This window comes from Oreochromis aureus, linkage group 22, assembly GCF_013358895.1.
Source record: "Oreochromis aureus strain Israel breed Guangdong linkage group 22, ZZ_aureus, whole genome shotgun sequence".
NCBI classification, from domain to species: Eukaryota; Metazoa; Chordata; class Actinopteri; order Cichliformes; family Cichlidae; genus Oreochromis; species Oreochromis aureus.
Window position 1 is genome coordinate 35850025 of NC_052962.1, and position 18962 is coordinate 35868986.

The 18962-nt window shown below is 41.0% G+C and overlaps 1 gene segment (V, D, J or C); it reads right to left on the minus strand.

Annotated features, from left to right (window-relative positions):
- Nucleotides 1-16567: 16567 nt before the first annotated feature.
- On the minus strand, nucleotides 16568-17058 carry LOC120435564. The segment is given in 2 exon segments: nucleotides 16568-16899; nucleotides 17007-17058. Coding segments are annotated over 2 exon segments (384 nt in total).
- Between the last annotated feature and the right edge of the window lie 1904 nt (nucleotides 17059-18962).

The window sequence follows — 18962 nt, forward strand, 5'->3', positions numbered from 1 at the left end:
TTGCAACAACAGTCAGCCATAGGCTGATCACAGAGCAGTACAGTCACCTTCTTGCTGAATCTGAGAGTGTTAGTTCTGAGGGAATACAAAATGCATTCCGGTTGAAGGTCCAAGGTCAACGCGTGGACACACCACCTTTCCGCACCACAGGACTGCAGCTGCCCTCGTCTCAGCCTGGGTGTGATGCTATGGATGTTAAGGCAATCCTGGATTTTCACAGTGAGTGGGAACTGGCTGCTGAAACAAGGGCTGTGGAACTGTTCCAGTCAGTTCAGGACCTAGTGTTGCCAGGACAGGAGTCATTTCCTGTGTTCACACTGGAGGAACTCCAGCATAGCCAGGAACTTGATCCCAGTATTTCAAAGATCTTACCATTTGTCACAAGGAGAAGACGACCTTCCAGGCGTGAAAGGGCAGGATTTGATGCGAAAGCCATGGTGTTATTTAAACAGTGGGAAAGGCTTAGGATTCAAAATGGAGTTCTCTATCGGATCACAAAGGACCCCCTGAGTAAACAAAGGAGACATCAGTTTGTTTTGCCTGACAGTCTCAGAGAAAAGGCATTGGATGGTGTTCATGATATTGCAGGACATCAGGGGCAAGCAAAGACTTTATATCTGACAAGACAACGGTTCTTTTGGCCGAAGATGGAGTCCGATATAAAAGAGTATGTCAAATGCTGTCAAAGATGCATCCTGGCCAAAACACCAGAACCCTCTGCTCGAGCCCCACTTGAGAGCATCAGAACCTCCGCTCCTATGGAGCTGGTGTGTTTGGATTTTTGGAGTGCAGAGGATAGTAAGCAACGCTCAGTAGATGTTCTAGTCCTTACAGATCATTTCACTAAGCTAGCCCATGCCTTCCCTTGCACAAACCAGACTGCAAAGCAGGTGGCTAAGAAACTATGGGACCATGTTTTCTGTGTGTATGGGTTTCCCGAGCGGATTCACTCCGATCAGGGGGCAAATTTTGAAAGTGAGCTCTTGGCAGAGCTGCTCAAGTTTTCGGGGGTCTCCAAATCCCATACTACGGCATACCATCCCATGGGAAATGGAGGGACTGAGAGGTTTAATAGGACACTCGGCAACATGCTTAGGTCCTTGCCCCTCAGAGAAAAGAACAAGTGGCCTCAACAAATACAGAGTCTGACATTTGCATATAATGCAACTGTACATGAGACCACGGGTTTTGCCCCATTTCAGCTCATGTTTGGCCGCATCCCGAGGCTCCCTGTTGACGTGATGTTTAAACAGGTGCTCTGTGATCCTGTAGTTGTGGATCACAAAAGTTATGTGAAAACACTCATGTCACATCTTCATGAGGCAGCTAAGATCGCCCAGACCCATGCCATCAAGGAACAAGCCAAACAGGCAAAAGGATATAACAGAAAAGTAAAGGGCACTCATCTGAACATAGGAGACAGAGTACTCATTGCAAATAAGGGTGAAAGAGGAAAGAAGAAACTTGCTGACAAGTGGGATGCAACAGTGTACACAGTCAGAGACAGAAATTTACAGACTCACACATACAAGTTGGAAGATGACAGAGGCAACATAAAGGTGGTACATCGCAACCTGGTTTTGAATATCAGCTTCCTGCCAGTAGTGACAGCTGAACTGGGTGACACTGGATCAGAGGGAGGGTCATGTGCGTCAGACCAGTTAGATTCCTTGGATGAGGAGACTGCAGAGGACAGGACCAGTGCTTGGATCAACTCAGATGATGATGATGAGAGCCAGGAGACCCTGAGTGAGGGACTCTCAGGATTGGGAAAGTCAAGTCAACAAGCTCCAGAGGTGGTTGCGGGGGATTCAACCCAGTGTTCCCTGGTAGGAGAGGACTGCCCAGACAGAGACACAGACTTGGACAGTTTGGTAGCAGAACCTGACTTAGACTCCCCGTCTGTGTTAGATACACTTTCAGAAACTGCACTCACTCACTCGCATCCATCAGACACAGATCGTGATGCACACACCAAGCCCCTACCAGTAGCCCCAGTGCATGTTGCCGACGCACAGATGCCTCCAACGGATGTGTGTCATGATGTGGGTCCCCAAGAACAGCCACGGGCAGGCCCAGACAATGTTGTCATGACGCGAGCCGGCCGAGTTAGTAAAAGAGTTAATCGACTCATTGAGTCCATGGTTCAAAAGCCTTTAGGTTTTAAGCGTTTGGCAAATTCAGTTAGCAGAAGGTCTCAGTCTCTTCTTACGCTGTTTTAAGTAAACCCAGGTGTTTAGAGATCTTTCTGTATTTTGATTCTAGGGGACAGTATCATTATGGCACAATTAGATACATAATATGTTTTAAGGTATTGACGTATGTGGACGGCTGGGAATGTGTGTGGTGTAAATGGCATCACACTGATCTAAGAAAGGCTGAGGCCTGATCATCCTCATGCTCTTTCTGAACCTATCTGGTAGGTAGCTTATACAGCTGTGACTAGAGCTTATAGCTCGGAGGTTTAAACCGGTGCCTAGGAGCCATAAATTCTGTAGATTTGTCCCTGTGTTCCGATTGGATTGTTCACCTGACTGTTCCGGATTTTGGTGAAATCTAGGAGGGGTGGATGTAACGGGTGTATTGAAAAATAATTTATATTTCACCAAAGATCCATCCTGCAGTGTTATTTTGGATTGTCAGTATTGGTTATGTATATGTGTTTATTTATATGTATGTTTATTTTCTGTATTTATATTTTGGGAGCTTTTATTTTGTTTGTGTGACCTTTGACTTCCCACGAAGTCACTTCCTGTAGCTGCGCGCTATTTTCCTCAGTCGCCTAGAGGTCCCGCTGAGGAGAGGTGAGCGTACGCTAGTGTTCTCAGTAACAGAGCGAATAAACACAGTTAAAGTAACTAAAAGTAATTCAAACGCTGCTTGTTCCCTTTGTACATTTTGTCTCGCAGTTCTGTTCGATGTTTCAGTGTGAATTATTGTTTCTCTGTCGAGTACAGCACTTTATTGTAACATGCTAGTTAGCCATCCTCAGATGAGAGCATAGGAGCATGCAGGTGACTTCTCGTGTGGTCCGCTATCCTTCTCTCTCCCTTGAAGGTGTTCATGCAGAAGTCCAGTAAAGTGAAGTCGCTGTACTGTTTTATTTTTATTTTAAACAGGTATGTGAGCTCCCTCTTTTATTTTTGTGTCATGCGTACTGGTTATATTTTTTGTTTGTGATTCATGTTCACTGTTTCAACTTACTGTTAGATATATGTAACTAAAAAAATATGTAAAATTGTCACTGGTAAATGAAGTCTCCCTAAACTATAATTTTGTTGTTGAGGTAATTGTCACTATATGGTCACGATGCAGTGCATTTTCAGTTGTTATATATGATTATAAATACATTTTAGCAGTATTATTTGTTAATTGGATTTGTTGTGATGTTGCCCCTCAGTCGCCTAGAGGTCCCGCTGAGGAGAGGTGTTCATACAGAAGTCCAGTAAAGTGAAGTCGCTGTACTGTTTTATTTTTATTTTAAACAGTTCTGGGAGAATAAATCTGCCCCAGCTGGCAAAGAGAGAGCTGAATCCTCTGGTTATTTACACAACACAACGCAGAGAACTAACGGCAAACGGAGTTTAAGGCCAGACCGGCTACACTACCATAAAACAATAAGACAAGGTACGACCTCTCCCATGCTCCTAAAATGTGGGTGTGAAAGTCAGAGAGCTCTGGAATGCACACAAAGCTTGCAGACTATTAAGGATCAAACCTCCTATCACTACACAATCGATTATATACTTCTAAGCATATATGAGTAAATATTTCTAAGCATAAATGGCAATAAACAATACAAATCTAACATTTCCCCCCTTTTGACAATTATGCTAGAAAAGTACCCAGTTATGAATACGTCATGTCTGACAGAGTCAATGCAAACATTTTTATACTCAGCATATGTCAATGTACACAGTCTGACAAATCTATTAGCAGTTATCCAAGTTCTCATTGATCTCATTCAATGGTAACCTGCATCCTACGAGCAAACAAATGAATTGTTAATGGTCAAAAGAGAAATTAACATTTTCAAGATCACTCCAGCTTGGTTGTGCTCCTCCTCTAGACATGTAAATCATGTCTCTCTGCAGAGTGGTTTAAGTTCTGCAGGACGTCATAAATGTGTCTTCCAGTTGTTTCCATCACTGTTCATAGGACCAGAGTCCAAATGTATGTAGAATAGACATTCAAACATACCAGTTGAGTTTGCCGTTTGTCAACATGGGTCTCAGCTATTGTGAGAGCTGCAGACCTCTTCAGCACTCTAGTTTTATGGCCTCTCTGCCAACCCCTATCACCTCACTTCAGGCCTCCGTCCTGCGAGGGGGATACATATGACTCCTCCATTGTCCATCCTGTGCAGGAAAATCCTCTGTGGAAAGGGTGCTGGATCCAGTTATCTTACTGCTGTTATGATCCCAGCAGTCTTCAGTGTGCCATCGTATGCACAGTATAGTGACACAGCATTAGGTGATATTCATAGGAAACTGCTGTCATCACCACCATAGCTTCTGGTTCCTGTGCTTTTCACAGAATCATGATGCCATCCTTGAACTCCCTCTGCGCTGTCGGTGGAGCTTGGCACGCTCCCCTCATCCTTCAGGTGCCCGTCTGTTGTCCACAATCTCCTCTCTTGGCCTCTGGAAAGCCCCCTTGGCACAGCTCTCATTCCAACACAGCTTCGTGGTCCTTGCTGTGGCTCCGAAATCTGATCTCATGATGGGCCCCAAACAGCTTGACCTTTGACCTCAACCCCTGCCTGGAGGCAGCTATGCCTGGAATGGGTTCGCTTCTCACTGGGCCTCTGAAGATTTCTCAGGAGATTCCTTTCAGCAATACTCTGACTGCTGCACCTGTATTTCCTTGCTAGGAGGAAAAACTCCTATTTGGAAAGCATGTCAATCATCATCAAACCACATTCTTTAGTTCAGTGAGCTTCATCTATGGACCATCAAAGCCTCATCTGAACATGGATGCACCACTTACATAGGTTTAATACCCGTAAATGAACTGTTAATCACACAAATCACTGCAACAATCTTAAAAAACATAGTTTAGAAAACATAGAAAACATAGTTTTATGTAATTCATGTAATTCTGGACCCCTCCTCTTGACGCATGGACACTCCCATGAGTCAACTCATCAAACCTAGATTCCTGTCTGAAAGAAAAAGGTCAGCTAGATCATGTCCCAGGCAACATCAGGGCGTCTCCCCGTCTGGAGCAGCACCACCCCGGACCTATAACCCTGCAATAAAAGATGTTAGTGTGTTTTGCATAATAAGTTTGCTTCACATCTGGCTCCGCCTGGAGCCATCATACATACCATCATGGCCTGGAAAACAAGATCTGGAAGTAAAATCAACCTTCACACTTATAAACAATTGTATCATAAGAGTAATAAAGCATTCAGCATCAGCAAGACAAGTATCATGTGCAGGTTTTCTCAAATCAGTAAACTACAATTATCGGCATAATTTGCCTCAGACATGGATCATCCCATGTACTCAGTTAACATTAATGTAATCGGTGACTTCCCTTAAGCAAAGTCACTCCATGTATTTATCACTACGAGCTCAGTAGTGGCCAGCTAATGAGCCCCATATCAAACTATTCCGCAAACACTGCATCTCTTATTTGCTTTCTCATGTTACTTGTCCATCTCTGCTGAATCCTCTACATGCACTCTTAGAAAAACCAACATTAGCAACACACATGGACAATCCTGGTGGTCAGGCACAAGTTGACAGGTTCCAGAGGTGCTATAAAAAGACCATAAAGTTAGCCATCCATAGCTGTGGAAAGAAGTGACACTAGTTTCAACACAGGAAATGTCTCACATGTTATTCACATCGTCAAAGTAACCTTTAACATTTCCCCAACAACACAGTGTAACAGCATCACCAACTCATAACCTGCAAACACAGTTTTCTTCACACACAAACCCAGAAATCCTGTAGCAGGAAAAAACATCAACCAGCTATCCTGGTATAAATCACATGATCAAATCACATGAAGAACTGTAATGCTGTAGAAAAGTTAGCACTGCGCAGGTGTACACACACTTTCTCACAGTTACCTCCGTGAGCAACACAAGGTAGTGAATAACACCCCTGGTAGATGCACAGACACAGAAAGTGGCATTTAAAAGGTTAAATCGTCACGCAACCTCAAATGTTGCTGTCCTCTTTCTGCTCCTGTAAAAAGAAACACACATAGATTCATCTGCACCTTTGTCAGGCAGGGGTTAAATTCGCACAGTGATGTCAATCAGTCTGTCAGCTTTTACCAGTCAGTCAGTGTTTTGTCCTTTTTTTTCTCTTCCACTCATTCATGCATTCATTCATTCTTTCTTTGCTGACAGTGGAAGCTATCGTCGACTTTAGCATCCACTCACAGCAAAATGACGTCATTTCAAAAAGAAAAGAATTTAGACTGGATTTTCTCGTTGAATCCTTTTGGACAGGAACTTATTTTCTAATTGTCCCAGATAAGTGACTTTCTCCTGAGCCCATTTTAATGTGGAGAAACTCACTTGCAACAATTTTCTCGACGACGCATTGTATAGCGCTTCTGTTCCAATCGTGCAGATCTGCTCAAACAGAGATCATCAAACAAAACTCTCAGTGCACTGTGAAAGTATCAAAATAAAAAGGCCTTGTTAAGTCATGACACACGCTCCTCATCTCAGGAGGGTAAATCATACCATTCGCATGATTTATCAAACCATCATACTAATTGACAGGCTCAACTTCACAACAAAAGAAAAATCATCAGCTAGATAAACTCCAACCCAACCATCAGCCGCACAACACACAACATAAGCCTCATGTCTCATTAGCTATGAATTTTAATCCCCAGGACTGTACTTTTTACTCATTTAGGCCACAAATTTTATTTAGTTTTCCTTTTTTCCCCGTCATCATAAAACATGTGACATGTTGTCATGCATTTCACAAAAGAAGTTTGTTCTTATGTATTCAGAGTTGTGTATCTGGGTACAGGATTCACTCGCACATCACAACAGGAAACTCAGTGTTTTAGAGTCTCCACTCCAACACATCTCATTCACTCGTACTAGAATTCAGTCACCTTTCCTTAATCTAAGAACCATCAACTAATTTGCATATCAGCTATTAACCCACTAAGTTGACAGGACAACAGAAATGCATGTTCAAAATATTATCACAAAAATAGAATTTCCCTCATACAGTAAATTACTTGTGCTCCATCAATCAGGCAGAAAGCATCTCCCAATTTACTATATTAACAACTAAATTTATTGTCTGATCACTGGTTGGTCAAACCAGAATCTTTTTTCCCACAAAAGTTAAACTGTTGTCCTGCAACCTTGAGAGTTAACTGTCAGCATTGGATAAATTCAGCATTTGATAACAAGTGTCTGTTAAATTTACACTATTTTAGCACTGATGAGAGATAACAAGCTGATCTTCATTGCATGTGTGTTTGTCTTATTAGGCAGGTTTAATCAATGTCTGTGGAGCTGCATCTCCAGCAGGGCATGTTCTTAAAGTTGCCTTTCCTACACACTTCTCTGCTATTATTTGATCATCATTTTCAACTAATGTGCTATGAGTCCACTGATCTTTGCATCACACGAGGTGACTTGGACAAGATGATAAACAGACTCACATGCTTAAGATGCTGCCTAATCTTCATGAGCTCTCTTGTTTGTGTTAGTAGGGTTAATGCATATTCTGCTTGTGTGTGTGATTTTGTATATGTTTCTTTTTGCAGTGGTTCAGATTCCTTCACAATTTTCCACTTAAGCAGTCAGTTTTCTTTTCCCCAGGTTTGCTAACCCAAATTTTGATTTCCCACATTAAACAACAGCATTCCTCTGTGTTCTCACCTGCTGCATGTGGAAAATCGATCCAGGTCTGCTTTTCATCTGAAAGTGACAAAACTAAGACATTTTCATTATTATCATCACTGCTTAACCAACACACATCTCTCTCTGTTTTTTGAACTCTCCTTTCTTAAAAGCAGAAAATGAGATTGTAGTTGTTCTTGGCTGATAAACACAAAACCTTTTTCCTATTATTTTCCATCTACAATGTAGATTTTGTCTCTGTTTTACTCTTTTTTTCCCTTTACACTAGCTGGTGACCTGGAGAATCACCGCTCTCACAATTTGTGACAATTACTTTTACACAGCACACACACACTATGACGTCAGGCACATTCACACTCACTTTTTTCATCTGCATAAATAAATCATATGGCTGATGATATGTGCCATGGTGATCCATAAGTATGATCACAAGTTTATTTAATTATTTTTCAACCCAACAAAGCAAATAAACAAAAACATGATGCTGATGCTATGAACACTCTACACACATGAATCAAGATCCAGGAAAACTGCTGCGCATCTGAAAGACGAAGCTGAACTCACGGATACGCTACATACTCGAGTTATCATAGTTCTCTTCCCCTTTCTTTGATGAGTTCTCAGCCAGCTCCCGATCTGATAATGTGTAGCTTGCTCATCAGCTCAGAAGAGACCGCAACACAACCTCACACCGTGGTTGCGTGCTTTGCCTACAGTGGCAAAGACTTACATTTTCATATTCAACTCAGCTTCTCCATCATGTAGTTTTCAGCTGTTTCACACAGGGTTCAGCATAATAGTTGTTTTCATAGGTGTGCTCTATATCTCAGCAATGGCTCATATTAGGATGACAGTTTTCAAACAGGTCAAGTGCCTCTATGCATGTAATTAGGTAAAATATTTGCCTATTTTACTTCATCTCATATGTCATTGTACTGAATTTGAGCAACCCTAAGCTTAATGCAGATTACTGTTAACAACTGGTTAAAGTAATGGTCTGGAGCACAGGCTGTTGTTGATCAGGGAAATCATCTAAACATTTTGTGTCAGCACGGGGTGGGGGAAAGCCATTCACCAGAGCATATCTTAACTGCTGCTGATGTGGGCTGGCCTTCTCCACAAGCTCTTCAAGGCTGCTGTTTTCCTGAAAACTTCTAACATTTGAGATTCTCCCGTGACTAGTTTACGCTCATGACAGTTATGAGAATATAAATACCTCGCACTGTTGGGAGTAAATTCTTGCAAAAATGTGTTGTCTCCCTGTGAGGCAGTCTTACTTGCTCGGAAACCCATGATAACAACAACCGTGTCACAGACCATGCCTGCTCCGCAGCATTCACACAACAACAACACAAAATAGGCCTACTCCGGACTCACACCGCTCGGGACACTAACCCAATCTTTCGGGACCCTAACCCAGTTGTGGGACACTAACCCAGTCGCGCGACAAAGCCCAATGAAGGGATGCTCGGGACACAAACCCAGGGCGATTTCTCGGGACACAAACCCAGTTGCGGGACACAAACCCAGTTTCGCAATTATAGAGTCACTCTACAACTTACTTGGTGTTGCTTAGCGTGTAATACCCGCCGATCGTCATTCGTCGAGGAGAGAAAACGGACAGCTAATCCACCGGCCCGATGACAAATTCTCACGTCTCGCTGACGTCAGGGTTCTCTCCTCGGTGAATGCCGACTCCAGGGATCCGGCGTCGAAGGACCAATTAATGATAGGTTTGTAGCTTGAACCTATTCGCTGGAACGTTGAAGGCAATGTAATTACACAGCAAGCAAGACACGAGTAGGCAAGTTCTTTATGTTTCACGTGCACGGGAGAGAACTGGACAGGCGCCGTTGCTTCGCTTGACCCCAGTTGCTCTCGTCCGCTCTCCCGTAACACTGCTCTTTTATTGTGGTTACATGAATATGCATAGGTTCATTAACATATGACCTCTTATATAGGTATACATGTGAACAAAGAATACCTTGTGTGTGTGTGTGTGTATGTGTGTATCTGTGTGTGGGGGTCAAACTGTGACCCCAGGAAGACTCCCCAGAGCCGTCCATCTAAACAAAAGGCACTTAGCCTAAAACAGATATAGATACGTTTATCCTACCATAAAACAATAAGACAAGGTACGACCTCTCCCATGCTCCTAAAATGTGGGTGTGAAAGTCAGAGAGCTCTGGAATGCACACAAAGCTTGCAGACTATTAAGGATCAAACCTCCTATCACTACACAATCGATTATATACTTCTAAGCATATATGAGTAAATATTTCTAAGCATAAATGGCAATAAACAATACAAATCTAACAGTAACTATATAATTAATCGCCCAAAATTGGTCATTATGTACTGTATTTTGCAGACAGAGAGTTACAGGACTCTCTCCCAGACCACAGACTAATACAAGTCCACTTTATAAAAAAAAAGAAAGTTGTGTTTTTAGAATTGGAATTCAAGTTATTTTTACTTCCAATAGTGTTAACATACTGCACAGGTCATGAACAATGTTTTTTTTTATTAATTTCATTGTAAGTGGGCTAAAGCAGTTAATTAAAAGTCTAAGGAGCTTGGAAAGAAAAGCGTCTGGACTTCTTTAAGTTGCTTGAAGACGTTTCACCTCTCATCCGAGAAGCTTCTTCAGTTCTAAGGTTAAATGGTGGGGAGTCCCAGTTTTAAACCCAGTGGGAGTGTCCCCTCAAAGAGGGACAAAAGGACCCCTGATGATAATCTACCTAATCACATGAGCCAAGGTGTGAAAACGGGTGTGGGTCACAATCAGCCAGGGTTTCGGGTGAGCTCATTGTGAAACCTGGCCCCACCCTATCATGTGATTTCCTGAGGTCAGATGGCCCAGGATGTGAGTGGGCGTTAAGGTGTCTGAGAAGGGATCTCAAAACTGGATTATAGATGGCAGACAGTTGGTGTCGTAAACCACCGTCTCTCTTCAATGATGGTCGCTCACGTCTATGTTGTGCCATGTGTTTATGAAGTGGCTGTTTGGTCTCTCCGATGTAGAGGTCTGGGCATTCCTCGCTGCACTGTACAGCATACACCACATTGTTAAGTCTGTGTTTTGGAGTTTTGTCTTTTGGGTGAACCAGTTTCTGTCTGAGTGTGTTGCTGGGTCTGAAATGCACCGGGATGTCGTGCTTGGAGAAAACCCTCCTGAGTTTTTCTGATACACCGGCTATATAGGGGATGACAACGTTGTTGCGTCTGTCTTTCTTATCCTCCCTAGTCAGAGAACCTCTGCAGGAAACATTGGGTGGAGTTGTGGGAGAAGTCTGCAGTGTAGATGGTGAAGAGGAACAGTGCCAGAACCGTTCCGTGTGGGGCCCCCGTACTGCAGACGACCCTGTCCGACACACAGCCCTGTGTTCTCACATACTGTGGTCGGTCATTGAGGTAGTCCAGAATCCATGTAGTGAGGTGATGGTCCACTCCTGTGTTCTCCAGCTTGTGCTTCAGGACCGTGAGAAGAATGGTTTTAAAGGCATTGGAGAAATCAAAGAACATGATTCTCACAGTGCTCCCAGCGGTCTCCAGGTGAGAGAGGGAACGATGTAGGAGTGTGTGTGTGTGTGTGTGTGTGTCTGTGTGATCCTCTACCTAGTCACACGAGGATCACAAGGGGGTCCTTTGTCCCTCTTTGGGTGGATACTCCCACGGGGTTTCTTCACCATTTGACCCTAGAACTGAAGAAGCTTCTCGGATGAGAGGTGAAACGTTTTCAAGCCACTTACAAATGTCCAGACGCTTTTCTCTCCAAGCTCCTTAGACTACGATGACCTGGATGACTGAGAACCTTCACAGACTCTTTGATTTTTATTGTTTTTCATTTGTTTCACTGTGATTGTTGAAAGTTCTGAACTGGTGTTCAGAAATTAGTGATTTTTTGTACTTTTTTAAAAACTATTGTAAATGTTCTTAATAGTTGTTGTTTTGTTTTTTTTACTAATTTAAATACAAAGGAATATCTTGTTTTAGTTTAAACTTTTAATATTTATGGTCTCTTTTTTTTCCTGATATCAGAGCACGCAGAGACGCAGATGCTCCGAGGCAAACGCACACTAATATACACACACAAGGAAAAGAGGAAATGGCACACAGGAGGAAGACACAGCTGATTCTAATTAGGCGAGACTGGGAGGAGGTGAACCATAGAACCAAAAATACTAGACAAAACACAAGGGAGACACAGAGAACACTAAACAATGGGAACATTTACAAATAACACAAAAATAAACAAACCACAGAACATTAATAAACTTAAAACATAAAGACAGAGTCCACACACTCCAGACCATGACAGTATGTACATTTTAATAATTTTTACATTACAGACAGTTTTTTCTATTTTTTTTTTTTTTTACAATGCATTCTTTTTTGACTATTAATTAATTTGTTTATTTATTTATTCTTAATCTGCGGTCATTTGTTTCCAAGAAACATGCATCATTTTTCACTTATCTAGTGTTTGTCTGATATAGGATCAGATTTTTCTTTTCTGTTTCTATAATATTTAAACAGCTTATGGTGTACATTGGATACTGTCACAGTCCGGGTTAGCTGCTGGAAAATTCCACTGAGTCCATGTTCTCCTGTTCCTCCCCTGGGGCAGAGCTGTCATCACCTCACCTGGAGATAATCATACTGTATGGCATCACAGTCTACCACTGGGACTTAAAATGTATTTGTAAAAATTATTTGTAAAATTTAAAGCCATTGAAGCGATATTAAGAATAAAGATGATTTTTTTAGAGCCCTGTGCGACACACTGGCGACCTGTCCAGGGTGTACCCCGCCTCTCACCATATGACAGCTGGGATAGGCTCCAGCGCCCCCTGCGACCCTGAAAAGGATAAGCGGAAGCAAATGGATGGATGATTTTTTTAGATGATGTTTTAGTTCTTATTTGTTTTTCACTGGCAGGAGAAAGCACTCCCTGGAGAACAGAAACAACATCCAAGGCCTCCCTGAGTTTGAAGCTCAGATGTAACCAGAGGTGGCAAAAGTACAGAAGTAAAGATACTACTGTTAAAAAAATACTTCAGTGAAAGCTGAAGTACTCATTCAACTTATTTACTGAAGCAGAAGTAAAAAAGTACAATCTCTGAAATGTACTCAAAGTAAGGAAATAAAATAAGATATTTGGAGAACATTTTTATTTTTGTGGAGAGCTAAATGAACCTTGTGCTATATTAACACAATAACAAAGCAAAATCAGTAGACTGGAATGCAAACTTTATTCTAATTTTTTAAATTATAATTATACTCGAATATATGCTTGAATCAGAAGGAAAAGAATGGAAAAATAGCACTGTTTCCTTGTTTCATATATTATAGATGGTGATTTTTTTCAGAAATGAGAAAATGTTTTAAATGAGCAGTCCTTACCTTTAAATCTTCTCTTCTTCCTCTCATGTCCTGTTTTTCTTATCTTTCTCCATCTCTGAGTGAAGTTAGCTCTTTCTTTTCTCTCCCTGTGAAATACAGCAGCTGGAACTTTAGCTACCAACACACTGTGAGAAAAACTGCACACAAATAGTTTGTGTGTTTGCTGGTGTTTGTTAAGCTGATAGAAACGCTGGATTTGAAATGACCTGACACTGAAAAAATATCGCTCCCTTTGTGCTCGCTTGTCTTCAGTAGGGCGAGCTAGATGCTGAAATACCACAACCACAGTAAAAAAAATAAATCAATTAAAAAACACTGTCCTACTTTTAATTCCTGACTTTGGCACAAGTCATCTATTTTTCTGTGACATCCCCTTGCGATTAATACATGAACAGGATCGCCTTTCATGTGTCTCTGATTAGGCTTAAGTGCTTTGATGTGTGAAGGCTCGCAGTGATGAAATAATAACTCCCCTTAAATGTTAAAGCAAAAGCAAGCAAAAAGCCTTTTTTGAAAATGTAAGGAATAGAAAGTAAACAGTAAGAAAAAAGGTAAAGTATGTGGTTCAAGCCCTTGCAACTGTTATATAATAGCCGGCAATAAGTCTGACTCATTTCCAGTGGGTGATGCACTCTACCAGGGCTGCCCTTTTTTCACTGATTCTGGACAAAATTTTTATGGATATAATTTCTAGATGTAGCCAAGTGGCAGAAGGTTTCAACTTGGGTGATCTCAGAATCTGCTTTTCTGATTTTCACACATGATGTGGTTCTGTTGGCTTCATTGGGTGATGGCCTCCAGCTCGCATTAGAACGGTTCCCAGCCAAGTGTGCAGTGGTGGGAATCAGCATCTCCAAATCTGAGGCCTTGGTCCTCAGCAGGAAAAGGGTGGACCTTTTCATTTTGCAATATTTCTGAGATGAAGTAAATAACACTGGGTGAACAAAGAGTTCTGAGCTTCCTAATTTAAATTCTGGCAAAAAAATAATACCAAGATGATTTGATATTAAAGTGAGGGGTTTGGTTTAATTTGTGTTAAGAAATAATGACAAAATGTTATTGTTTACTTAATTCAATTCAATTCAGTTCAGTTCAATTTTATTATATACCACCAAATTACAACAACAGTCACCTCAAGGCACTTTATATTGTAAGGAAGACGCTACAATAATACATACACAGAAAAAAACACAACAATCATATGACCCTAATTTAAGACCAGGTTATTTTTTATAATGTGCTGATACATAAAAAAAATTACAAATACAAGACAGTATATTTTTTTTCTTGTTACTGTCTGTGCATGAAGTGTGTTGGACGGACGGTGAATTATTTTGTTGAGTTTGTTTGTTTCAGAGTCAGAGAGCCGTGTCTCTCTACAGTCAGAGGTTTTTGTACGGCGGCTCAATGAGTTTGTATCACTGTGGTACACGTTCGGTGGAGGAACCAGACTGGATGTTAACTGTAAGTACATTTGACTCATTTATGAAGTTAAAACCTGTATCGTTAAGGTTAATTTCATTTCCTTCTACACAAATACTTCATGTTTCTCATAAATATAAAATCTAATATCAGTGTAAATTTTGAATTCAGACTAAAATTGTCTTGTGCATTTATTTTTACTGGAAAATAAACTTTCAATTTTTTTTTTTTTGATGAAAAGTAGAAAACATTTATAGATTGTACATTTCCATAAAAGTTTTGTCTTCAACCTTTTCCTGCAAATAATGTGACATCCATCTAAAATTAATAATTCTTAAAGATTTAACATTATTAACAACACATTAACAGTGTGCTGTCTGAGGTTTGCTGATATTATGAATTTTGATGTGTGAGTAAGTACAGTTATCTTTATTGTTCCCAAATAGACCAAAAACAGGTCCATGCTTTTTTCTGTTTTACATACTATTGTTTATGACAAGTTTATGACAAAATTCTGACATGTTGATTTCTGTTTGTTTTCTAATTGTAAAACTAATAAATAATACAAACATAACACACACGAGTACATCAGAAGTCAAAGAAACGGTTTAATATTTTTATCTTTGGAACTGAAACTCGTCTGTTGCCATGGTTCAGCAGTGAAGCCTGTCTGTTACCATGGTTACCAAGCTCAGATAGAGAAGTGTAACAACTGGAGAGCAGTTCCACCCAAACTCCCAGTTTCTCTAACATCTATTCTCTCTCTCTCTCTGCAGTGGGTCGAGTCCCCCCCTCCCTGACCGTGCTGGCGCCCTCTAGTGAGGAGCTGCAGCAGGGGAAGGTTACAGTCATGTGTGTGGCCAACAAGGGCTTCCCCTCAGACTGGAGGCTGTCCTGGAAGGTGGATGGAAGAAGCAGCAGTGGAGAGGAGAGCAGGAGCCCCGGGGCGCTGCAGAATGACGGCCACTACAGCTGGAGCAGCACCCTGAGGCTCCCTGCAGACCAGTGGGAGAAGGTGGGCTCTGTGACCTGTGAGGCCACCCAGGGCTCCCACACTCCACTCTCACAGACTCTGATGACAGACCAGTGTTCCCAGTCCTGAGCTGACTCACTGGGACTCTGATACTGGCTTTAGTCTGCAGCTTCTCTCAGTCTGCTCCCTCTGTGTCTGTATTGCTTTGATAGTTTTCATGTTTTCATGCTTGTGGCACTGTTGATGGTTTTAATACTTCAAATAAAAATTGAGGTCTTCAAATAGTGGTTTTCATGTGTTTCCATTCAGCTGCTCTTCTGTCTGATAATCATCCTTCAGGTTCAGTAGTGATGCTTCCATACACTGAAAATCTCTCCTTCAGTAACTTTTACTGAGAGAATCCCATGTGCTGTATCACATCAGACTGTAAACTTGCAGAAAAAGTAAAAAAAAATACATGAACAAATAAAGCAATAAATCAATAAACAGTCACAGCCAACACTTGCTCCCTGCTATAAATAGCTTTAAAATCTTTCGCGTTTTGTAGCTGCTTTATTTCCTGTTGGGTGTAGCAGAGGCAGCCAAAGGTGGTGGAAGATCATTGTAACCTGCATGTGACCCATGATGAGACCATTCTTTGTTTTCTTCAACGTGATTAAATAAAAGTTAAACTTCTTTTTTTTTAAAGTGAGAGACACTAAAAGAAATTTATGTTTCATGTGTGTTATTTTAAGTTTTATTACTGTGTGTGTGTGTGTGTGTGTGTGTGTGTGTGTGTGTGTGTGTGTGTGTGTGTGTGTGTGTGTGTCCTCAGTGAACTGTATCAGTCTCTGCAGTATCTTCCAGCTGCAGCAGTCACTTCAGTTTCTGTTCAGTCTGACTGAGGGAGGTTTTTGTACGACTGTTTTTCACTGTGTGAACACATTCTGACTGTTAGGATAGTGAAAACTCTGACAGTAATAAACTGCTGCATCTTTAGCCTGGACTCCACTGATGGTCAGAGTGAAGTCAGAGTTTGATCCACTGCCTGTAAAACGAGCTGGAATCCCTGATGCTCGAGTGCTAGCATAGTAAATGAGCAGTTTAGGAACTCCTCCATCTTTCTGTTGGTACCAGGCTAAAAGATGGTTGTTGTTCCAAACATAAACATTCTGACTGGTCCTACACTTGATGTTCACAGTTCCTCCCACAGCAGAGCTCACTGCTCCAGGCTGAGTCACTGTGTATTGTCCTCTGGACTCTGAGGATACAGAGACAAAAACATAAAGCAGCTTCATGGTTTTGTGGGCTTCATTTCAGAGGGACAGATGTTGATAGAGGAGAGGAGTTTGATTCTCTGGACTTTACCTGTGAAGCAGCAGCAGAGGAGAGTCCAGATGAGGACGCAGATCAAAGTCATGTTTTTGATGAGGAGGATTTCTGTGGCTTCTGTTGTGATGAAGGACAGCTGTCAGTCATCCAGTGTTCAACTCTCAGGACTATAAACTCTCCCAGAGCACTGGAGCATGGTGCTGCTTATGCAAAGTGCCTCTCTATGGAAATGAACTGACTTTAGCTCTTTTTCAATGGATAAAATGGTATTTTTGGAATTTATGCTGTGTACGATGACTATATACAATATTCGACTGCTCTTGTTCATGTCATGTCCTCATAGCAAATCCCTGATTTCCCCTAATTATCAGTAAAATGAAATATGATGCATATATAATCTTTCTGTCTATATAACATAATTATACAAAGAGTGAATTATTCTTTTGGTCGTCTTTGTTTTTTATTTGCTTCGTTGTGATTGTTGAAGCCTCTGAACTGGTATTCAGAAATGATTTATTTAAGTTTTGTAGTTTTTAAAAACTAAAAACAGTATTGCAAAATCTTTTATTTTTTTCTAATACAAAGGGATATCTTCTTTTAGCCTAAAGTATTAACATTTTTCGTCTCTATTCCTCCTCATATCCGGGGGGATGAGATCAGTTTTGCTGAAAATTTTATCTAAGTCTTTATCTCTTCAGAAATGGACATTTATCCTGTTCTACCTGTATAACTCCATGTATTTCATTGCAATATAAATTTGAGTTTTTCTTTATATTTCTTATGGATTCATGTGTTTTTAGTTGAAGGTAATATTATAATTACGATTAAGAGGTTTCTTTTACACTTGATGATGTAAATACCTGAAGGCAGAATAAGGTTTTTTGATAATGTACACTGTGTATGTATGTTTTAATAATTTTTACACTACAGACAGTATATAGGATGCGTTGTGGTTGACTCGGTGAGCGGTCTTTCGTTTTCTGTGTAGTTCGTTTTTCAATTCTATTTTTCTTTTTGTTATTTTGTGTTTTTTTCTTTCCATTATAAAAAAAATCATATTATTTTATTTATTTACTTATTTATTTATTCTTTATCTAAAGTCATTTTTTTTCCAGGTAATATGCATTGTTTTTCACTTATCTATTGTTTGTATAGGATCTGATTTTTGATTGGATGTTACTGGTCATGGGACCATTCATGCCTTCGTAAATAGGTGATTTACGAAGGCACTGCTTGGTGTTTCATTGTGTGACAAAGAGCATGTGTGCTTGAAACATCACTAGATGTGATAAATATGGACACTGGAGTTCTGCAGTGTGTGAACCATGAATTCGTTTTTCTTTGTCTCATGTTTCTGGCTCTACACCTGCCCCATAGGATGAGGAGGATGTGCATAGATTCCTTATTGTTTTGGTAAATGGACTGATTCTTATATAGCGCTTTTCTACTCTCCTGGAGTACTCAAAGCGCTCTATACAACATGCCTCATTCACCCATTCACACCCACTCATACAAGCACTTCTAAACACAAGTGCAAACTAAACTACATTCACACACCGATGAATCCATCGGAGGCCAACTTGGGGTTAGTATCTTGCCCAAAGATATTTGGCATGCAGCCAAGAATCGAACCACCAACCTTCCGATCAGTAGCTGATCTGCTCTACCACCTGAGCCACAGCCACCCACTATTGGTCTTTCTCCTATTGTATCATAGAGGATGAGATCAGCTTTGCTGGAAATTGTATCTCAATCTTTATTTCTTTCTATCTCTACAATATTCAAAGAGCTTATGGTATACGTAGGATACTATCACAGTCCTAGTGAGCTGCTGGAAAATTCCATTGAGTCCATGTTCTCCAGCACCTGCCCCTGGGCAGAGGTGTCATCACCTCACCTAGAGCAATCTACTAAGGATATTTAAGACCAGCATTGCCATCTCTTCCCCACCAGTTCATCAAGTTATCCATGTTGGCGTAAGATTGTACTCAG